The 20,532-nt window shown below is 42.6% G+C and overlaps 1 protein-coding gene across 6 annotated transcripts in view; it reads right to left on the reverse strand.

Moving 5' to 3' along the window:
• The window catches only part of ATL2 (atlastin GTPase 2), a 40,236-nt gene that overhangs the window by 13,394 nt on the left and 6,310 nt on the right, over positions 1-20,532 (reverse strand). For all 6 annotated transcript variants that reach the window (XM_063152395.1, XM_063152397.1, XM_063152399.1 and 3 more), the window contains exons 2-4: positions 6,811-7,088; positions 2,196-2,330; positions 466-570 (exon numbers count right to left, since the gene is read on the reverse strand). In XM_063152395.1, coding sequence (XP_063008465.1) covers positions 466-570; positions 2,196-2,330; positions 6,811-7,088 — 518 coding nt within the window. The remainder of the gene's footprint in view (positions 1-465; positions 571-2,195; positions 2,331-6,810; positions 7,089-20,532) is intronic.

Raw genomic sequence — 20,532 nt, forward strand, 5'->3', positions numbered from 1 at the left:
CTTGCCACCCCTCAAAAACCTGCTCACTTTTGGCACTTCTAAGGCACAAGCTTAGAAGTAGCTTTGAGTATAGCACAATTCTCGGGAGTTTAATTGACACTTGAACAGAAGCAGCAATTTTAAGTTTGGCTGATCACAGCATGTCACCCTAAACTGTATCTACAGCCTTAAAAAAGATTCTGTAACACATCTGTAAAGAAGCAGTTGCGACTTTGACATCTTGGGGGGAAGGGGATTTCCTAGTTCTGTCAGCAATTTAACTCAGCCTGGCCTTGCATAACCTTGATTCCACCGAGCAACTTGGGTAGTTTATGTACCACAATGAAATAAAGAAAAAGTATGGAATTTTAAATCAGAGCTGGAGGAAGATTTGCAGGTGAACTTTCCAAGTGTGGCTCAGGATATATTCTTTGCACATTCAGGATGGAGGATTCTGCCATTATTTGCCAGCAGGGATATTCTCACCTGGACAGAGCTCGTCATGGTGCTGAGGGCAAAAACTGTTGCACAGTCTTTGATAGTGGATTGGCTATCAAAGGCACCTTGGGTATCCATGAGTAGTACAGCAACCTGCAGAGTTTGAAAGCACAGCAGCAGTTAACCAGATCATGGGCCCTTCCACACTCCTGGCCACTGGGGTCAGTTCTGTTTCAAGTCTCTGCCCTGTGCCTGCTGATGAAACCTCAGTCACCTGCCCAGGGGACAGCACACAGCCACAGCTGAGTGAGCAGCAGCAGAGGGCCCTGCCATCAGCCTCTGGCCCTGCCTGGCCACCTGGTCCCAGAGAAACAGCCCTCCCTGGCCCACTGGGGGTGCCAAGCAGAACAACTGACAGCTCTCCTCCACTGCAAGAACACCAGCCTCAGCTGCAGATCTGGCACAGCTCATCAGAGCTAAGAGAAGAATGGCTACTTATAAATACATATATATCTAAAGATAAGTATTTTCAGCAGAAAACAAGATAATTGATACTGTCTGCTGGAACAACAAGGAAGGAAGTGATACTAATGAAAAAAGTTTATCAGTCCAACTCCCATCTTTGGGATCTGCTACACTTCCCTTCTCCTTCCCACTAAGAAGCAAGAACAAGTGAGTGATTTGTTCCCAAAGCAAAAGCAGATTCACACATAACTGGTTTTTAACTAGAGAAATGTTTGGTTAGCTGTGAAATTTGTTAAACACCAGTAAGCCACTATTTTTAAAATCCATGTCCCACAGATTGGGCATCAGATGTTTCCTTCACAAATGCAAAGGGTATAAAACTTAAATAACCTAAAACCAATGGTTTAGAACACAAATAGCTCAAGATCACCACCACTATTGTGGAGTAACTATTTATTAATTAACACCTCATTTCAGCATAAACACCTCCAAGTAAACTTTGCAGTCAAACTGACTTGAGAGTTAAAAAAGAATCAAGTTAGTGCTTTTTTTCTCACTATTAGACTTAGTCATTTTTTATAGACTGCTCGCTAAAATTAAATGGAAGGACCAGCTTCCAGACCCTGAAGTACTTATAGCCATGCACTACACTTTACTAGAACACAGCTACAAGTTAGAACATATTCTCACCCTTCAAAGAACAGTGTGTGTTACAGAGCTTTCCCCCCAGCATTTTTCTGTAGATAGTATTTATAGCCATTACAGATTTACAACATCCCCAGGATAACCCACCCAGCAGCCTGGACAGGGCAGATTTTGCCAAAACAAAGTACTTTCAGAATGAGACTATTGTTGAATTTTGGGTTGTAAGAACCAATCTCCATCCTTACACTGATAACAGTTTCCAGATATGTTACACAGCTGCTCAGTGCAAAGGAAAGCAACCAATGTCCAAACAGCCACCGTGAAATCCATGACATTAAAAGTGTACACAGAGGCAAAAACCCTATTTAAGTTTTAGAATGACAAAAAATAGTTTAGGCTGAAAGGGACCTCTAAGAATCATCTTGTTCCAAACCCTCTGCCAAAGGCAGGGACAACTTCCACCAGACCAGGTTGCTTGGAGCCCCACTGAACCTGACCAGGAACACCTCCCAGATGGGGCATCCACAGCCTCTCTGGTTTATTAAAAAAAAAAAAAAACCCAAAAAACAACGAACAAAAAAAAACCAACCCACCATACTACCAAACCAGGAAGCCTACAACTCCTGCAAGGGAGACCTTGAGTAAATCAAGGTAAGTTAAGCACTCACCTTTGTTCCATTAGGTTTTTCAATTACAAACACTTCACTCCAAATCTGAATGCCAGTGGTTTCCCGTTCACATCCACCTCTCCATGTAAACCCGGTCAATGGCTCCGTGTTTCCACCTATCCAACAAGGAGAAGTCTACAAAACAAAAGGAAAAACTTATGTAAAACCAAGGAGGAGATTCCTATTTTTTCTGTAACATGCTATGTTTCAGTAGACTTCCACACTGTTATTACATTTTCCTCAGAACTGACAACAGTACACAAAATATTAAAACACAGTGCTACTCTGCTGTGTTTCAAGATCATCCACAAAGCAACCCCATGGTATTTGAGTGGCTGCACAACTTTTCAGTCACTGAAATGTAAACGTGCAGTTTTTGTGTCTCCAGCACACAGTGGTATTGAGAACAGCACAGTTTTGTCCACCAGTTCCACTCTCACAGCTGAGAAAACTCTGCTTAAACAGAACAGCAGATATTTCAACTCAGGAACAGCTACACCTCAGCAAGAGACAAAACATCTGATCTTAACTTAATCCTCTCCCTTCCCCCTCAGTAACAGCTGGCCCAAGCATTTGAGTCCCTGCACTAACAGAAGCCAGCACCAGCCCCTTAATGCCATCTTGCAGAAGCCACAGAGAATAGACAACAACCAGCAGATTCACAATCTATACTTGCCAGCTACAGAGAAAAGGTCAGTTTAAGAGTTTGATAGATGCCAATCATCCCACCCATATTAGAGCTGAGAAGCTATCTGAGAGGTGAGCACAGATGGCATCTAACGTTCCTGGCTGATGGAATTGTAATGAGGTCTTCAAGGACAGGCACAGAGCAGCAGCTCACCCACAAGAATTCAGCCATTATATGAGCACATCTAACCCAGAAATGCAGCTCATGCACTGGCAAGTCAGGAGGATGAGCAGGCACCCCAAGGAAGTTTCACTTTGATAGGTTTTTCTGCAGCCCCCTCATCAGTTAAACTGTTGTCTGCCTGCCACTTCTTTCATGGAGGATTTCAGTGTATACAAAGCTTTCTTTCACAGGCTAGAACACAGCAAGCTGGCATAAGAGACATTTAATGAATTGCCTTGAACTACTCAGAGTAGATTCCCAGCCAGGAAAGAGTCCACTGAGAAGGTCAAAGTGGAGATTTCTCAATTCCCTTCTGGGCTCTACCTTGCTGACTCCACACTGGCAGTTTTCAGATAATGGCTAAAGACATTTCTTCACATTTCAGAACACAGCATGAGTACCCAGGGACTGCACAGAATAAAAATACTTGAAACAACTAAATGAAACTGCTTACTTCTAAAGGGGGATGGGAAAAAACCTGCACATTTTCCTCATGCCTAGCAGCATGCAGGCAATCCAGCAGTTCTGCACCAGCATTCTTCCAAATGCTAACAGTGCACCACTCAACTCTGCTACTTAGCTCAGACAAAGGGGAGAGAAGCAGACAAAAATTCAGAAAATGAACACAGGTATGCAAGTAAAGAGTTCTACAGGTCTGTACAGTTGTTTGGGTTTGGCTGTTTGGGTTTTTTTCCCTTTTTGTTTATTTTGACAGGCACACACACCTCTACCAGAGACACTAAGCAAAACCTGAACAGCTTTTCCCTGTAGTTTTTCTATCCCAGAAGATGCTTATGCTTCCACAGACCACTCTAGAAATGAGAAATGAAAGCTCCAAGCCTGCTTTGTGCTGCAGCACACTCCAGGATACAGTCTGACAATCTGTATCATATCTCACATGTACCTGTCAATGGGCTGCAGCTTTTTACTTTTCAAAAAGAATCTGTTATTCAGCATGTTCCATTTTTCCTTTGTACAAGAATACTTTAGCCCATTTTGGTCCAGACATTATTCTTATTTGTATTCCTCCTATTTGTAACAAATCAGATCAAAACTACACAGTTTGACAAGTCCCTCAATGAGCACTAGATATGAAGTCATTTGATTTCACAAGTGATTCATATCACAGGAGACTTTGGTGTTTGAACAGGCTCAGCTTCACCTGAAGCTGCTTCATCTCATGGATGATGTACTTAAGTCTGCCTCTGACTGACCTCTGCATCACTTTGAAACACTCCTGGCTTGTTACCTGCATCTTTCCTTAGCTAAAGCTCAGTATTTTAAGTATCCATCCATCAAGCTGGCTTGAAAGACATTCAGGAGATGGGAGGAGGGAAAAAAGGCTCCTACCTGAAATCAAGCTAGAAGTTGCTCTACAATTTTATCTCAGTCCCCTAAAGGGTAATATCTCTAACTTTACTCCACACTAAGGAAAAGCCCAATGCAGCTTTATTTGCTTAGTGTAATAATACACAGTTCACCCTAACTAAGAAGGTGATACTCCTGTAAAAAAATAAACTTTTCCATCCAAACTTACAGGTGTTGCTGCACCCAACTCTTACTAAAGCTCAGGACCACAGGCTCCTTGTAGCAGTTTGCTGAGTACACAAGTGCTGCTGTTCCATTTCAAAAGAGCAATCACAGCACTAAGGATCAGTGCTTGAAATGACACATCCACCTCCCTGAAGGCAGCGATCAACCTCTGCCCTGCCAAAATCATACCTGTGACTTCAGCTGGCACCACTGAGATTGTTACAATGCCAACTTTCCACACGACCTCTGGCACTCAGTTTAAGACAAGAAAATGAGATTCTGAAGGTTTTATTGGCAAGTTTTTCATTATGCAAGTTAATGTCCACATGAAATTTGCTTGACTGGCACTTGAACTGAATGCAGTCGCTTTAGTATTCTGTGCAATATTTAGTTCACAGAAAATAGAGACTTGCAATTGAGCTTGACTAAAGATGGAGGGCTCAGACTAAGTACTATAAAACTATACCAAGATCTCTCCTCCTGTACTAAATTTGGATAAGCAGAGGATATCATTTGACTTCATACAACTCAAGAGTGCTCCAAAGAGGAGGCGCTGCATTTATCCTCCATCACCCCCAGCTCCCATCAATCAGTTTGCAGCAGTTCTGATGCTTGTCAAACTCCCTCCCTAAGCCAATTTACGTCACTGAGCTGGCAGAAAAACAATTCAGCAAAGTGCAGTGTCTTCTGATGCATCAGAGAGTTGGATCAGCTCAACTAAAGGTCTGCAAGGAATACATCTTCAGAATGGAAATACCTGGCCAGAAGCAGCACATGGAGAGCAAGACTTCTCTGCTCTTGGTAAGAAACAATTGTTACAGTAGATTGGCAAGCTTGCTTTCACCTTCAGTTCAAGAGAAACAAATGCTATTTTGAAGGACGTTTATAGAAAACTGACAAAAGTGACTGCACAATAAAGGAAACAGAGAGGCCTGATACACAAGGCTGAAACAGCATTTCAATCTGTTTTGTTATATGAACATTTGTTTTATTTCACTATCTGAAAATTAAGAGTATTTGTTTAAAGCCCAGCCTTTCTGTTTTCAAAAGGAAACTCACACTACCTCTGCCCAGCCCAGCCCCTTGCTCAGATCAGTGGATGTAGGAGTTTGTTCTTCTTTGTTTGCAGAGATTGGTGGGGGTTTTATTGTTTGGTTCATTTTGAACACCATCCATAATAAATGAAACCTTTTGCCTCCCCAGGTTAAGAGTCTCAAGAAGTCAGGAGTACCAGCTTGCTACTCTGTATTCCTCCTACCCTGAGACCCTATCCTCAGGGTCCTTCTTCCACAGCTCTTCCAAAATGAGGGAGAGGAACTCAATAACAGGCACCACTGGGATTGAGAAGGAAGTCTTCATTTGCCAACTATATCAGCAGCTTTTCTGCTGTACTCTCATGCTTCCTGTAAATGCAGGGTTCATCTTCATTTTCCCTCAAGCCAGCTAGCACAAATTACCTCCAAAGAACAGTGAACAAAAAAGGAATCAGTTCTGGGTTTCTAAGAGCTTCAAAAAGCAACAAAACACTGACCTGTCAATATTCATAAAGCAGATTAAAACAAACACCCCACAAACTGTGACAGGCAGATGTGTATGGTTCACAGAAAATCCCACTCCACCTTTTCCATGTAAACCAAGGGCTCAAAACAAGACAACACTAGCCAAAAGCTACAAACTAAAAGAAGAAATTAAATTTTGGATCAGGCTTTAATCAATCAATAACTTAAAAGGATTTTAAGAGTTCCTGGACTCCATTCAGAAATGCATTCCAAGCAGCAAAAAGGAAGCTTTCTCTTTTTTGTCATACATCATATTTAAGCAGATTTAGCTATCTGGTAAGACTTTTATTTTTGCAACAATGGGCAAGTGAGTACTATAATACGATTTCAGGAGATAAAGTCACAGCAAGGCTCCTCCAAGTCACCACCTGGAAAAGCCCTCCCCTAAAGCTCTATTAGAAGGCCATCACACTTCATCATTCAAGTTCTTCTTGTGTCCACTTACACTGGGACACCAATAAATTCCCTTGATAACTGCAAGACAGGGTACATAGAAGAACTGTCACTTAAATACCCTTCTTCACAGTGTAGAAGCAGAGTAGCTGACTTCCCCTCCCCCAATGTATCAGAAAATTTTGACTGACTATATTTATGCTCAATTTAACAAACACAAAGAGAAATTACTAAAATACCAAAGCACTTTTCTCCTGCAGGAAAAATCCAAACTACTCACCCTGTTATACATGTATCTAAGCATGAAGTCCAGCAAAAAAGATTTTCCTTTGCGGAAAGCTCCTGCTACAGACACAACTACTATGTTAAGATCTTTAATATGTTCCTGAAGCAAGATTTTTTCCAAAGCTGATTCATCTAATTCAAAGTTATGGTCATCTTCATGAGCAAGGACAATCTGTATGGGGCGTGGCTTGTCCAGCTCCACCTCGTCATCTGAGTCGGGCAGGGCGTCCGAGTCCGGCAGGGCATCGTCCTCTTCCTCTTCATAAAGCTTACCTGCAAATGGACAGGTGAGAACACTTTAGTGAGGCACAGCTCAGGGCAAACAACACTTTTGCTTTCATTGTGAAGCCCTGAGCTGGGCTTACATCTCCAGCAGCAAGGGTGATGTTCTTGGGAATGCCAAGAGGTCAACAGAAGCTCCCTGTGCATTTTCATCAGCTTTGTGTGTAGCCTATATTTCAAATCTCTCTCTCAGATATGTATTAAGGAATCACAAAAAAACCCCAACCCTGATTTTCAGCTTCAAAACCCCTTTTAAAGGCATCTTAAGTCAAGGGCCTTTTATCTGGGGAAAAAAAAAAATCATTTCAAAGAAGCTTGAAAGAGGACTAAAAAAGGGCATTTTTATATCACCACCTTCTTGTTGTAAGGGTGTCAGGGGAAATGAATGTTTTCTGTCAACAGGTTTGTTTGCCAACAGGCACAAGCTAGACCATGGATCTAGCATGGAAACTCAGGATAACAAACACCAGATGAATATGCTCCTCTCTAATTCCAACACTGTTTCAATTCTCAATACAGCACAGAACACCTATTCCCTATTTGCAAGACAAACTACTGAACATGTGCATTCCCTAACACTTCTGGGATAAGAAAACAAAAAAAGCCCATTGAAGTAGTTTCTGGCTTCATTTTCTTCCCACAGTGCACTATTAAGCAAGATTTAGCAACAGTAAGTATCAACTCTTTAAAAACAGTTAAGAGACTATTTCATACACAATTTAACAATTAATACCCTTTCAGGACAAAACAGTAGCTGAAAAACTATAACTCAGAATAAAGTTACTAATGAATGTAAGGTAACACAGCCCTTCAGACACACATTATACCAGTGCAAATACCCTATATTCCTTACTTTTAGAATTCAGGAGTTAATTGGATCAGAGGCCTAAAAGAAAACCAAACTACCCTGTCCAAGGTGAAGTCTCCTCTCTTGTTCAGGCACCACAACACTGAAGTTTGTCCCACAGCAGAAATCAACTCTACCATTCCTGGCAAGCATCTGGAAAGCTTCTTTGTGCTTACTGAATTGCCTCCCACTCCCAATTTAAATTTTGCCATGTTCTGTTGGAAGCCCATGTGCAAAAACCTGACCAAGGCACCTTCCTACCAGTTACTTATCTGAGATTATCACATATGATTTTCAGCACACTGTCCTTCTAGTCATGTTTCCATTTCCAAGCCAAGGCAGCAGCCACCCCCAATCCCTTGATGTGCTGCTCACAGAGAGGTTCCCGTGGCAGCAGCCCACAAGGAGTGTTCCCCTGCAGGATGCAGCCATGAGGCACCATGGAACACACAGGTTCATTCACTCATGGCAGGGAACCTGCCAATGCTCACAGGACCTGCCAAGTCACTCCTGTCAGACTTTGCATGTGAGATACCACTCTCAGCAAAAGACTTATGAGCAGGGCTCCAGTTTTGTGGATGTAATGAGACACTGCAGTTATCACCATAAATTTGAAAAACTGCTAACACAGTGACCCTGAAGTTTCTCCAGCAATTTTCTCCTTACCCAGCTCTGACAACACATCATTTAGCTGCAAAATGACAGAGAATGTTTCCACTTCCAAACATCAAATCTTGTGCTGTCCCAAAGCCCAATGGTATTAAATATTGAAAAAATTTGGTTTGAATATATTAAGCTTGCATGGTGCTTGGTTTGAACAGGAAGTACACTTGAGTGCTTAAATCCTAAGCAGCTAGAACCAAACTGCAACGTTATCCAAGTGGGTGTGCAAAACAGTCCCCAGCATCACCCTAGCTCAAAGTGATTAATACAGCAGGCCAAAAAATTGATTACACTAGCAGGCCTGGCAACTGCAAGGAGTCACTTTTAAAAGAAAATCTGTCAACAGGCCACCAAACTATACAAACTACACTGACTGGTCAGCACTTCAGAGGGAAGTCTCTCTCTTTTGGCCTCAAGGTTTTGTATTACCAGATATTTAATAAGCCCTCTCCTCTTTATTGAAAGAGCTTCTATACAGGCTTTGCCTCATATAGGCAAAGGATAGTATCCTTTGGAAGCCAGAAAACTTGGGAGGATAGCCCAGGAATGGAGGGACAAAGATTTTGACAATCAGAAAGAAAGCTTCCAGCATCACAGCCTACCAACATAAAGGGAATATTCTACTGATAAAAGTATTGAAGTCAGATAGCTCCAAGAAGAGGTGCCTGTGCTTTAGCAAACACATTGACACAATGTTTCACAGTTTCTGTTCAAGGTATGGCCCTGGTAGTGTAACTTGGTTACTTGGAAGAGCCTCCTATTCTTTTATTTATATACAAACTTTACTTAAATACACAGCTGCAGTAAGGGACTGGGTCTGTAAACTGCGCAGACTGAAAAATGGTTTGAAGCCACACCTGCAGCTTCTCTTCATTCACTTGGAGCCTGACATTAACCATCCTGTCCTACCTGGAAGTCATCAAAAATTGTCAGACCCCAAAGACCTCAAGCTGTAGCAGCATCCTTGTGCCAGCGCAGAGCACAGCCACACAAAACCTCTTCAGGCCAAGGAGATTTCAGAACAAACAAGTGGAATGGACCTTTAGCAATAGTTATTTATAAACAAGCAAATTCTCCCTATCACAAGGAGATAGTACTATCAAGAGCTTACACAAAATATGCCCATTAAAAGCTCCCATTTTGTTAACAGCATTCTGCACCACTGAAGCTCATTAGCTCAGAGGGAACAGGACAGAAGATTCATCCTAGACCCTACTCAACTCCTATTGGATTTCACTTACCAGCAGAAATTGGAAGTCAAACCCAGGGCACCAAGTTGGGTTTGTTTGGTTGGTTTGGGTCAAGTTGGATTGTTGGCTTTTTTTTTCCTTTGACTAACCAGCTTAATATATCTAAAAGTTCCCAACCTACCTACAGAAAAGGCCATCATGGCCATCAGTCAAGCACTTTAGAGGGTGGAGACCTGCAGTGCTGACAGCTGTGAAAGCAACTTGATCCATCCAGAAGAGCTGGTTCGATAACTTCGTGCTTGAGTGGCAGAGAACACCCCTCCTTTCAAGATTTTGAACTAGCTGGCAATTAACAGGACACACATTGCACAGGTCAAGCATGTTAACTACAGATCAAGTGCCACTGCTTGTCCCAGCAGCACAATCAGCATGTGCAACCTTGTCAGGTGTCCCAGGCAGATGTCACACCCTTTTGTGATCCTTTATCCTGCCTTGTGGCTGCTCACCCTGTCACTCTGGCTAGCTGCTGTCTCAGGCAGCACTCAGGGAGCCTTTCTAGAAGGCTTCAGTCTCATGGCCAGAGAGGTCACATTACACTTCCAAGAATTACTTTCAGTACAGCCTCTGGAAACAAAGGTCAGGACAAGAAACATCCCCCTTCACAGTCTGGTTTTCTGCAAGAGCACTGTGGAAATTCTCAAAGTAGAATAATAATAAACATGCTGACTGCACTGTCCGGTCAGCTCAGGCCAGAAGTTTATGCAATTCAGAACTCAAAGCCTTGTCCCTTGGCTGTCCCCCCTCCTCACCTGCCCCAGCACAGTCACAGTGTACTACTCAACACTCAGAATTTAATCTGATTTGTTATAAATCCCACAGACTGCTCTAGGTTCTTGCAATAGTCCAGTCCCAGCAAATCAAGTATAAAAGGGATGATTACTAACTTTAGAAGAGGTGGCATTCACAGAATGGCCACTTCCACACTAACTTCTCCTACTACACTACTTCTACTTCCTAGCCTGCTGGGCAGTACTTTGGACTTGCAAAGTTCAAGGCAGCATCCCTTCACAGGTCTCCATAACAATACATTTCAGTACTGCTACAGAGGCAACCAAAACAACAGACTTCTGTTGGTTTGGGGGTTTTGCTTGTTTTTTATAGTACATTTGAACACCAGTAATGGAGTTACCAACACAACCCATTCACACAGGGAGTGGGTGTTTCAGAGGGAAGTTCCATGTTCTGCACACACAACAGAGATCCTGCCACTGGATTAAAGACTGATCGACTCACCAAACTCACTCATGGGGTTGATCACTGTGCTGTTGGAAACTCCCATGTGCACAGAGGATCTGAACCTCAGGCTTTTAGTACATACATAAGAGTCCTCATCTGTCAAACCATATGGTACTAGAACTTGTAGCATAGTGCTGCAGGCCCAGGAAGTCACAGCTATATTTTTCTTTTTTCAGGATGTTCACCTGACCTTTGAAGTTTCTGTAGCACTGAATAGCAGACTCCAGACTAAGGTCAGATCTGCTGCTCTGTCTGGAGCTGATGCAAAAAGATCATCAACTGGACTTGCCCTTGAACTCTGCCATCCATTCACACCTATTACTGTGGCTGTTCACCAATCAGTCCCTGTGTCATTGTGGCTTCTTCCAACCTGAATTATTCCATTAGAACCTGTGGGCTAACGCATGGCTCTGACTGACACGATCACTTCCCAACCCAGATCAAACAGGCTGGGAAGCACAAGAGAAGCAACACTATGCAGCAAGACACAGAAGCAGACAGATTTGAATGGGAGCAAGTATAGCCAAGGGAAGATCCTACCACTCAGTTTCCCTATAAACTCCTCATTCCACTCAGTAACAACTACAGCAGGACTGCTATTTATTCTCACCAGCTAAGTACCCAGAACAAGCACCATTTGTTGAAATACTAAGCCAGATTTTGAGAACAGTAGCTTCTTGTATATGCAGACAGTATTTCAACCGAACAAACCCCACTAAATAACCCATTTCTTAAAGCATGAGGTAAAATGAAAAGCCAATTCCTGCTTCCCCTAAGTACACAGCCAGCAGCTGACCTACTTGTGCTGCAGTGTAAGAACACCAGCATGAAACACTCAGACACCTGCACACTATGAAAATGAGAGACAGCCTGCTTTAAATGCAAGTTCTTCCCTTTAAGCACTTTGACAGAAAATACAGTTACCTTTAAGTTTCAACCTAAATACAGCTTGAACTCTTTGAACACATTATCCACATACTTTCATTTAAAAAAGCACATACTAATTGCTAAACTCATTTGGTTTTAGATACAGTAAAGGTTTTTGATCAACAAGCACTGAACCACAATTAGTAACTGCTTCTGTGGACAGCGAGTCGAACTCAATTGCCCAAAAATTCAACAAAACATTAAAATATTTTAAATCCCATTTGCTTTTTAGTTTTAAGTCACTTTCATCAGTGCACCTGTCCCTCATCAGTACTTCCATTTGCTCTATCCACAACAAGGAGTTGAAAGAGTATAAAGCAGTAAATCTTCTGGCTGGTAGTCTTATATTGCCTGCACAGAAACCTGCACTTTGCTAGAAGTCAACTTCAAATCAAGACTTCCAGCACCCCTAGGCCCCTCAGCTTTGAGCATCCCTGAACTCTTTTTCCTGGTGCTCTACAGCACAATCCATTTGCCTCCACACAACAGCAGCTCAAGTCTCCTGCTCACATTTCAATACAGATGCTTGACAGGCTCCCCCACCATCACCTCAACGGTGAAAAGCAAAATGAAGTGAGCTACACTAAGCTCAAGCCATCCTGCTTGAAATTTTGTTCAACCTCCACGTGCTGAGGGAGTTCATGGCTTGAATCAAAAGCTTAAAATAATTTATCATGAGGAAACTGCTGCACTGCATTGCAAAGTAAAGCATTCTCTCAGTGCTCCACGTAGGAAATTTTCCTTGGAGAGAAGGGAGACAAATTGCTTAAACATTTCTTGTTTTGATGTAGTGAACGAAGGAAAGTGTAGGCATGTGTGAAGTGAGTTCCAGAGCACAGAAAGAAAATATGTTAACCTTCAAACCTTATTTGGACACATCTTCTGGGGGAAAAAAAAAAAAGTCACCAGATTTAAGCCACAAAATTGTCCTCCCGTTTTTGCAGCAGTGCTACTCCATGCAATAAACTCACATGAAACTAACACAGACCTTAATGCATCGCTGCTTTCCTATTGCTGACTAGTAAACAGTGCCAAGTAGCTCGTTTTAAGGCCAGAAATAATTAAATGTTTCGAATATTTCAGCTATAAATAGGACTGATGAGCTAAGTTCCAAAGACTTGTTTGGACATCCAATAAGACCAATAGAGGAGTAGGGGCAGGGTACAGGGGGAAAGCCACATTTAACACTCTGTGTTCCTTCGGGGCAATGGGATGTTAAAGGGACAGATCTAGAACTGTTACATAACTGTGAGCTGAAGCGAGAAGCACCTGAAGCTACAATTCTGTCAGGAAAGAGGAAAAAGATGATGTTCTGATGACCTAGATACCTCTGAAGCTAATCAACTAATCAAACAATAGGCTTGTCTACTCCTAAGTGCCTTAAATTGCTCCTCTGCTGAATGGTCGGCATGCACGCAGGAGCAGACAGCTCCCCCCTGCACAAAGTACTGATAAGCTGGCATTTTGTGTTCTCCCTTTACGGGGACAAAAGAGCAAGCAGGAAACTTCATGTAACAAAAGTGTGCAGCAAAAAAAGTCAACCCTCAAATTCTGCTCTTCTCAACCAATACAAGTAAGAAAATGTCAATAAGCAGAGGCTAAGCCAGAAGCAGTACAAACCCAGTAAGTTAAAAACTATATAAAATGACTGCTTTTTAGAAAGCACATTATGAACTCGGTAAGAAAGATGTTTCTCCACAGCTACAAGAAAAATCATGCAGGGTAAGGACAGTGGCAAAACATGCCTCTCATCCTTCTTCCCTTCTGCCCAAAAATCACAGCTATTAATAGCACACTCACTGAAGGACCTAACAGGATCCCACAGTAAGATTCACCAGTGCTTTTCCAGCCCCCTCAAAGAAAGCTGTACTAAAACACTAAGGGCAGATTAAAGCATTAAAAGGCCTCTTGCTCACTTTTTCTCCCCTTTCTTACCCATCAGGCAGGCTCTTGAGGGTGGGAATGAGAGTACTCCAGATCTGACAGTGCCCTAGTTCACCATGAACTCTGGAAATGGCAAGTGACAGCTCCTCATGAACACTGAAAGCTAACTGGGTCCTTGCAGGCCACACACATTTAAACCAGGCAGATTTCTGCTTGCATTTCAGAGTGATTTTATTCAAGGTTGTTGCTCACTCAAGGAGTCAGTATTTTCTAATTGGTTTAGGCCATAACTGTGTTCTATGTGCCTTGTATGTGCCCTCATGTCAGCAGCCAGTAATTTAAACAATGAGCAGCTAACCTAAATTGGTATTTTGAGCTAGAATAGGGAGAAAAGAATGAAGTGAGAGACACCAACTGCAATTACCCCATGTTTGGTGTCTCCATTGCCAGTCAGAGGTGCTTTAGTTACCGAGGTGCATCTGCACCACAGCCAGACAGGAGCTCAGCAGAAAGCAGTGAGTGCTTCCTTAGGCTGTACAGAAGAGATGCCAGAGGGTCAGGTGTCCTACTCATTTCCAGCATAAACAACTTGTCACTCACAAACACCAGTGTAAGGAAACACAGCAAGCCCAAGAGGCTCAAACCTCTCATTTTTGCTTTTAGCAAGCTGAATGGCAGCAGCAGTGAGGCCAGAAGGATGAGGGTGGTGATCAACCTCCCGTACTCAGCACTGGTGAGGCCACACCTCAAGTACTGGGTTCAGCTTTGAGCCCCTCACTGCAAGAAAGACCCTGAGGCACTGGGGAAGGGTCAGAGCACAGCTCTTATCAGGAGCAGCTGAGGGAGCTGGGAGAGTTTGGCCTGGAGGAAAGGAGGCTCCAGGTGACCTTTAAAACTCCCTTAAAGGAGGCTGTAGTGAGGTGGGGGGTGGTCTCTTCTCCCAGGTAACAAGTGACAAGATGAGAAGAAATGGCCTCAAATGGTGCCAAGGAAGGTTTAGGCTGGATATTGGGAAGCAATTCTTCATGGGAAGGGTGGTCAGGCACTGGAACAGGCTGGCCCAGAAAGTGGGGGAATCACCATACCTGGAAGTGTTCAAAAAACAAGCGGATGTGGCACTTGGGGACACGCTGTTAGTGGTGAACAGGCAGCACCAGGATAACAGCTGGACTCTGATCTTAGAGATATTTTCCAACCTTAACAACTCAACCCAGCTTGCAACTAAAGGTGCTCTTTCAGCCCAACCTCAGTTCACACTCAGCTTCCCATCTCTGAGTTCCTGCAGCTAAGAGAGCTTTCCAGACAGTTTTTCTAAGCACTGAACCCCAGAATCCTACATTTCATTTCAAAGAACAAAGGGCCATACAGAGAGAGTCTAGGTTTCTTTTAAAAACTGTCTTCTCTAGATCACACAGTTTGCAAAACTGATACAGTAACTACCTGCAGATAACTCCATGAAATATTTCAGCTTCTTCTCCCTTCTTAACTGTTCTTAACTTGGTAGGGCCACTGACAGCCATCAGATGAAAGGGAAGCATAACAGGGGAAACATGCGTCAACACAATTAACACCCAGATCAACAATGGGAATCAAAACAGGAAAAATGTTCTACACAAGGCACAGTTAAAGAGAATTGAAACAAACAAACAAAAAATTTTTAACATTTCTGCATGCCTTCACTTTATCTCCACTAGAGGAAGAGATTTTTCTCACACAGCTACAACAAAAATAGTTTTTATCAGTGTCCCTGCTACTAAGCATGCAGCGAAACAGGCCTGGGCTGCCATATGCCTTTCCTGCAATTAACCCCTAATAACTGATACAGGACCTAAGTCCATCCACTTCAAAGCCCCACAGGTACTGCCACAACTGCTGAGTCTCTGCCAGGCATCATTGCTGCTGCTACACAAATCCCTTGTTAAGGCAACAGCTCAAAGTACATTAGTTCTGCCAACAGGACAGTGCCAGTAGCTGCCTCCTCCCCTCTCCCCGTTGCCTCTTCAAGCCTGTTTCAATAGCACAGCTGAGTCTGAACCACCCACCCACAGGGGCTCTCCCACTCTTTCCCATTTCCAGCACCATGCAGCACCACACTGCCTTTCCTGCTAATTCTGCCACTCATCCAACACTGCTCAGAGTCAAGTCAGCTACCCAAGCCAAACCAGCAGAAAAAGCAACCCAATACAAGCAGTTTCCTACAGACTGTATCAACTCAAACAGAAATTCAATGAGAACTAGCACTGAAGACAAACAGCAGAGGCACACAGTCTCCTCTGCAGGGCACAGTTCAGCTGCACTGCTGAGCAGCCCAGGGCTGCTGCCCTCTGTGCTGGCACTGCCGTCCCAGGTCCAGCAGCAGCTTATCTTGGACACCAAGAGATGTGCTCTGCACCCCACAGCCTCTGAAACAGGCACACAGCACCGCTGAGGGGGAGGGACACACTGCTTCACTGGGCACCAGTGCCAAAAGAAAAGTTCAGCTCTGTAACTACAACCCAGTTCAGCTGGAAAATTTCTCCAGACTCCCAAAACTCACAAGTACAGTTAAGAAGCATATTCATGTAGGAACTGACTTGGTGATATGTGATAACACTGCAAAGATGGGTAGACAACTGGGCTGTAACTGGATCTGACTGTGTGTTGCCAAAGATTTGTCTCTATCTGAATAAAGTCCAGATTTAGGCTGGGGTAGCCAACACATTTGTTAACCTTCACTTAAGAACAAGGTTTCCTTCCCTTACAAATGGAGGATGCCACAGGTTTCAGTTTGTCAGTGTTACAGGCCAGGACGTGTGGCTGGTAGGAAGAGCTCGAGCTTGGCACAGTCCTTCTTGCACAGGAGGAATATTCCCTTGAACACACCTAGGGAATGCACTGCACCTTCTGAGAGCTGGGCCTGCTACAGAGAAGATTAGAAAAATGTTAATTTCAGTATCACTCGTGAAGTTGTCCCAAGGACATTCTAACACAGACTCCAGCAGCTCAGCTCCCTGCAAGCACCCTTCTATGCTCAAAGGGCTCAAGGCTCACCCACTTACCTAACAATTTTTAACATATTCACAACTCTTGTCACCACAGAAACATCAGCCACTGCTACAAAACAAGTCTCAACAACTGAAGCATTTTTGATTTTTAAACACATTTTCCTGAGACAGGAAATGCCATTGTCATGTGTACATTGATGGCTGCTGGCCAGGAAGCCTAGAGGTATAGAAGTGAAAGAAGTCAGCAGCCTCAGGTGTAAGGCAAGCCACACTTCTCATCCCAACAAGAACAAACACAGAGCGGGCTGCTCACTACTCCTCTTCACATCAAGCTCTCAAACTTGTCTAAATACATCTGCACAATCAAATTGCTTTTCTACAAGACTACCCTATGTTGAGACCACAATGGTTTAACATACATCTTTCACTTAGGTGAAGAAGAAAGAGGCAAACACAACTCTACAAAGTGTGTACATTTTAGCACAACCTGTCAACCAACAGTGCAGTCTCTGTAGATCACACTTAATGTCCTCATTTGGTGGATCCATGAAATCTTTCCTTACAGTACACAGAGTAGGCTCTGGGGAGGAAAGGGCAGGATTATAAAATGAACTGGAACAGAGAAAGTCAGCAGTGTGCTCCTCTTCAAAGCTCACTAAAGCTTAATCTAGTCCTAATGCACCACAGAAATAAATCAACACAAGATTAGACTAAAGAACAACTCAGTTTGATATTTGATTAATGACACAGTGATATCTGCAACTCAAAGTACTTAGAGCAAGACTCTAAGAATAATATTCAGTATTTTCACAAGCCAACTTCCAACCTCTTCAAAAGAACCAAATTGTATTCCGAGGGTCTTCTCAAACAAGCAAGATTTCTCATAGCATCTGAAGGTTCTACAAGCATTTAACCACATTTGCTATCCAAATGTTCACAGTATGTTCATTCTTCCATTGAAAAAAATTAGGTTTAAAAGCAGAAGTCACATTTCTGAATGTTTGTACCAGCAGTATTTTATTTTGAAAGGTTTTTTTTTCCTTTTAAATCTCAACACATAACTTGTAGGTCTTCAGCAGCTATTTCCATAGTACTATTAGCTTTAGAAAATACTCCAGTTCTATGTCCTAACCCTCAAAATCATTACTTACTGCACTTTTCCAAACAATTTATTAGCAACAAGCCTGACATAGCAGCTGTTGCAAAGACTTCCTTTTAAGAATTTTGAACTGCTCTCCCTCCCTATCCTAATGACAAGCTTAAGACTTTGCTCCCTGAAAGACAAGTGTTAACTGCTTTGAGGGCAGCTTCGAGGCAATGTTTAAAATCTTAAACACAGTTCCTCAGTTCAGGATTACAGAGTATTTAAGCAACTTAATTCTCTTAAAAGCAAGATGACTTCTTGCTTTAAGAAAGCGATTTGATTGCATCAAGAGCCTTAACCTCATTTTCTACAGCAGTTATTTTCACTACTATTTTATGTCTAAGCAATACATTAAAGGAGGTCAAGCTTCTGTCTCCATGCCCAGGAGTTCACATACTTCAAGTGACTGTTCCTCCCCTGAAATCAGGGCTGTGATGATTCCCATATTAGGCAAAGGATTGACAGCTTGAACCTTTTATTGCCCAGAAGTTACAGCTCCCCAAGCAGATCACACCACACGGACCAAGGCGAATTAACACCTACAGGAAAAAGCCAGAAGACCCTGTCTTTCATGCAGAAGAGGTTGAGGAGGGGGAAAGACAGCAAGTTTGCAGGCAGTATTATCACAGGATTGGGTTTAAAGAAGCAGCTAAAATAACAGCACTTAGTCTTCCACTCAGCAGTACCCCCCTGCTGGAGGAGATAAGAGGTGAGAACAACTTTTCCAAGTATGCACAACACAGGGAAAGCAGTCCTAACACCTCAGTACAAGCAGCTGACACATGTTCTCCAACAAGTTTCTGCAATTTTCAATCCAAGTGAAAAAAAAAAAAAGGCACCTTGTTATACTGGAGGCATTATCCAATACATTGCTCAAAAAGACATTCCAAATATTTTACTGAGACCAATAAGAATTTGTAAATTCAACATGCTTATCTCTGAGGTGAGGGTGGGAAAATAAATGCATCATAATTTGACATGAACTACAGACTGGAACCTGATTCTGATGTCACTGGAAAAACAACTGTGTAAGAGCAAATTAGGTTCTACTATCAAATATCAATTCAGTGGGAATTGCATTCTACATTCCATGTCTGCAATCTGTACAACATCTCAGCAGTTCAAATCTTCAACATTTTGGTTTCTACTCCTTTAAAAGAAACCTGCTATGACCTGCAGTAGCAAATCCCACCTTGCCATGCAAAAATCACCAATATCTAGGGCTGGAAATGCAATCATCATTTGCTCATCATCTGCACTGAAAATAAAGCTGAAAATACATTTAGGAAAAAAAAACCATAACAACAAACTACATGGGACATCTCTCATCCTGGTAAAGCATATCAGAATTTCCCCCATACAAAGGGTAAAGAGAGGCCAAGTAACCAAGCTGTGAACAAAAAACCCTTCCCTAAAAGACACTTTACACAAAAGTCTTTTACATAGACTTTTGCCAGTCCTCTCACCTATTCCTACATGAGAAACAAGAGCAGGGCCACTCTTAAAATAAGCTGTATTTTCATAAATCATTTCTGCAAAGGCCCAAATGGACTTCTCTTTCACCTTATACTTGACTTCCTATTAGTCCTGCTCATAAGTGAGCATCAAACAGGAATTCCAACATCCATCTTACCTGCATTTACTCATCTAAGTTCCTCTGGATTGCCTTGGATGCTCAGTAGTGGCATCTTTGGTGGCAAACATTCTACTGTAAGTTTTTCCAACCTTAAAGAGAAGCCAGCTACAAACCATAATTAAATTAGCACAGCTTTTCTCTTTTTCCCCTCTCTAGTTAATTGAAGGAGATACTTGTACAGCTTCAAAGATCTACTATTCTCACACTGAGATATAAAGCAGTCTTGTTACTTCAAGGAGTAACAATGCCATGGAGCAGCCAAAATTCTCTGTCTCCATGTGACAGACTCCAGACAAACTGAACAGATAACTTTAGGAGGATGCTCACATGCTTACACATCCTGTAGAGATAATTATGGTCCTAGAACAGGGATGTGGGCTCCCTCCCAAACACAAAAGGGGACAGGGAGCTCCTTGCTTTGCTGCAGAGCAGGAACTCCAGTTAAACACCAGCTTGGGGAGCTGAAGGAAGAAACTTCAACAGTCCTTCCAAGTTTGATATTCAAATGTTTCAAAAAGCTTGGCAAGCAAACAAAGTCTTGTTTTCCTGGCAATGAATACTATACAGAACATATTATTTCAGAAATGAACACAAGCTAAAGGTCAGGCAAGTTAGTTACCAATGCTCTCAAAACACAAGTTCCTATTATGTATTCTTTTGCTCCTAGAAATGCCTTGATTATAATTCTTATCCTCAAAGACATCACTTATTTCTTATCAGTCATTTCTTAGCAGTTGACTGAAACAGCAGACATCAATGTGAGCCATGTTTCCACTTGTATCTAAAACTCTGGCTCTGGTCTTTCAGACACCAATCCCAAGCCCAGAAATGTATTCGCATTCACGTAAATGAACTCCCTACGCA

Source organism: Melospiza melodia, chromosome 3, assembly GCF_035770615.1.
Source record: "Melospiza melodia melodia isolate bMelMel2 chromosome 3, bMelMel2.pri, whole genome shotgun sequence".
Classification (NCBI taxonomy): Eukaryota; Metazoa; Chordata; class Aves; order Passeriformes; family Passerellidae; genus Melospiza; species Melospiza melodia.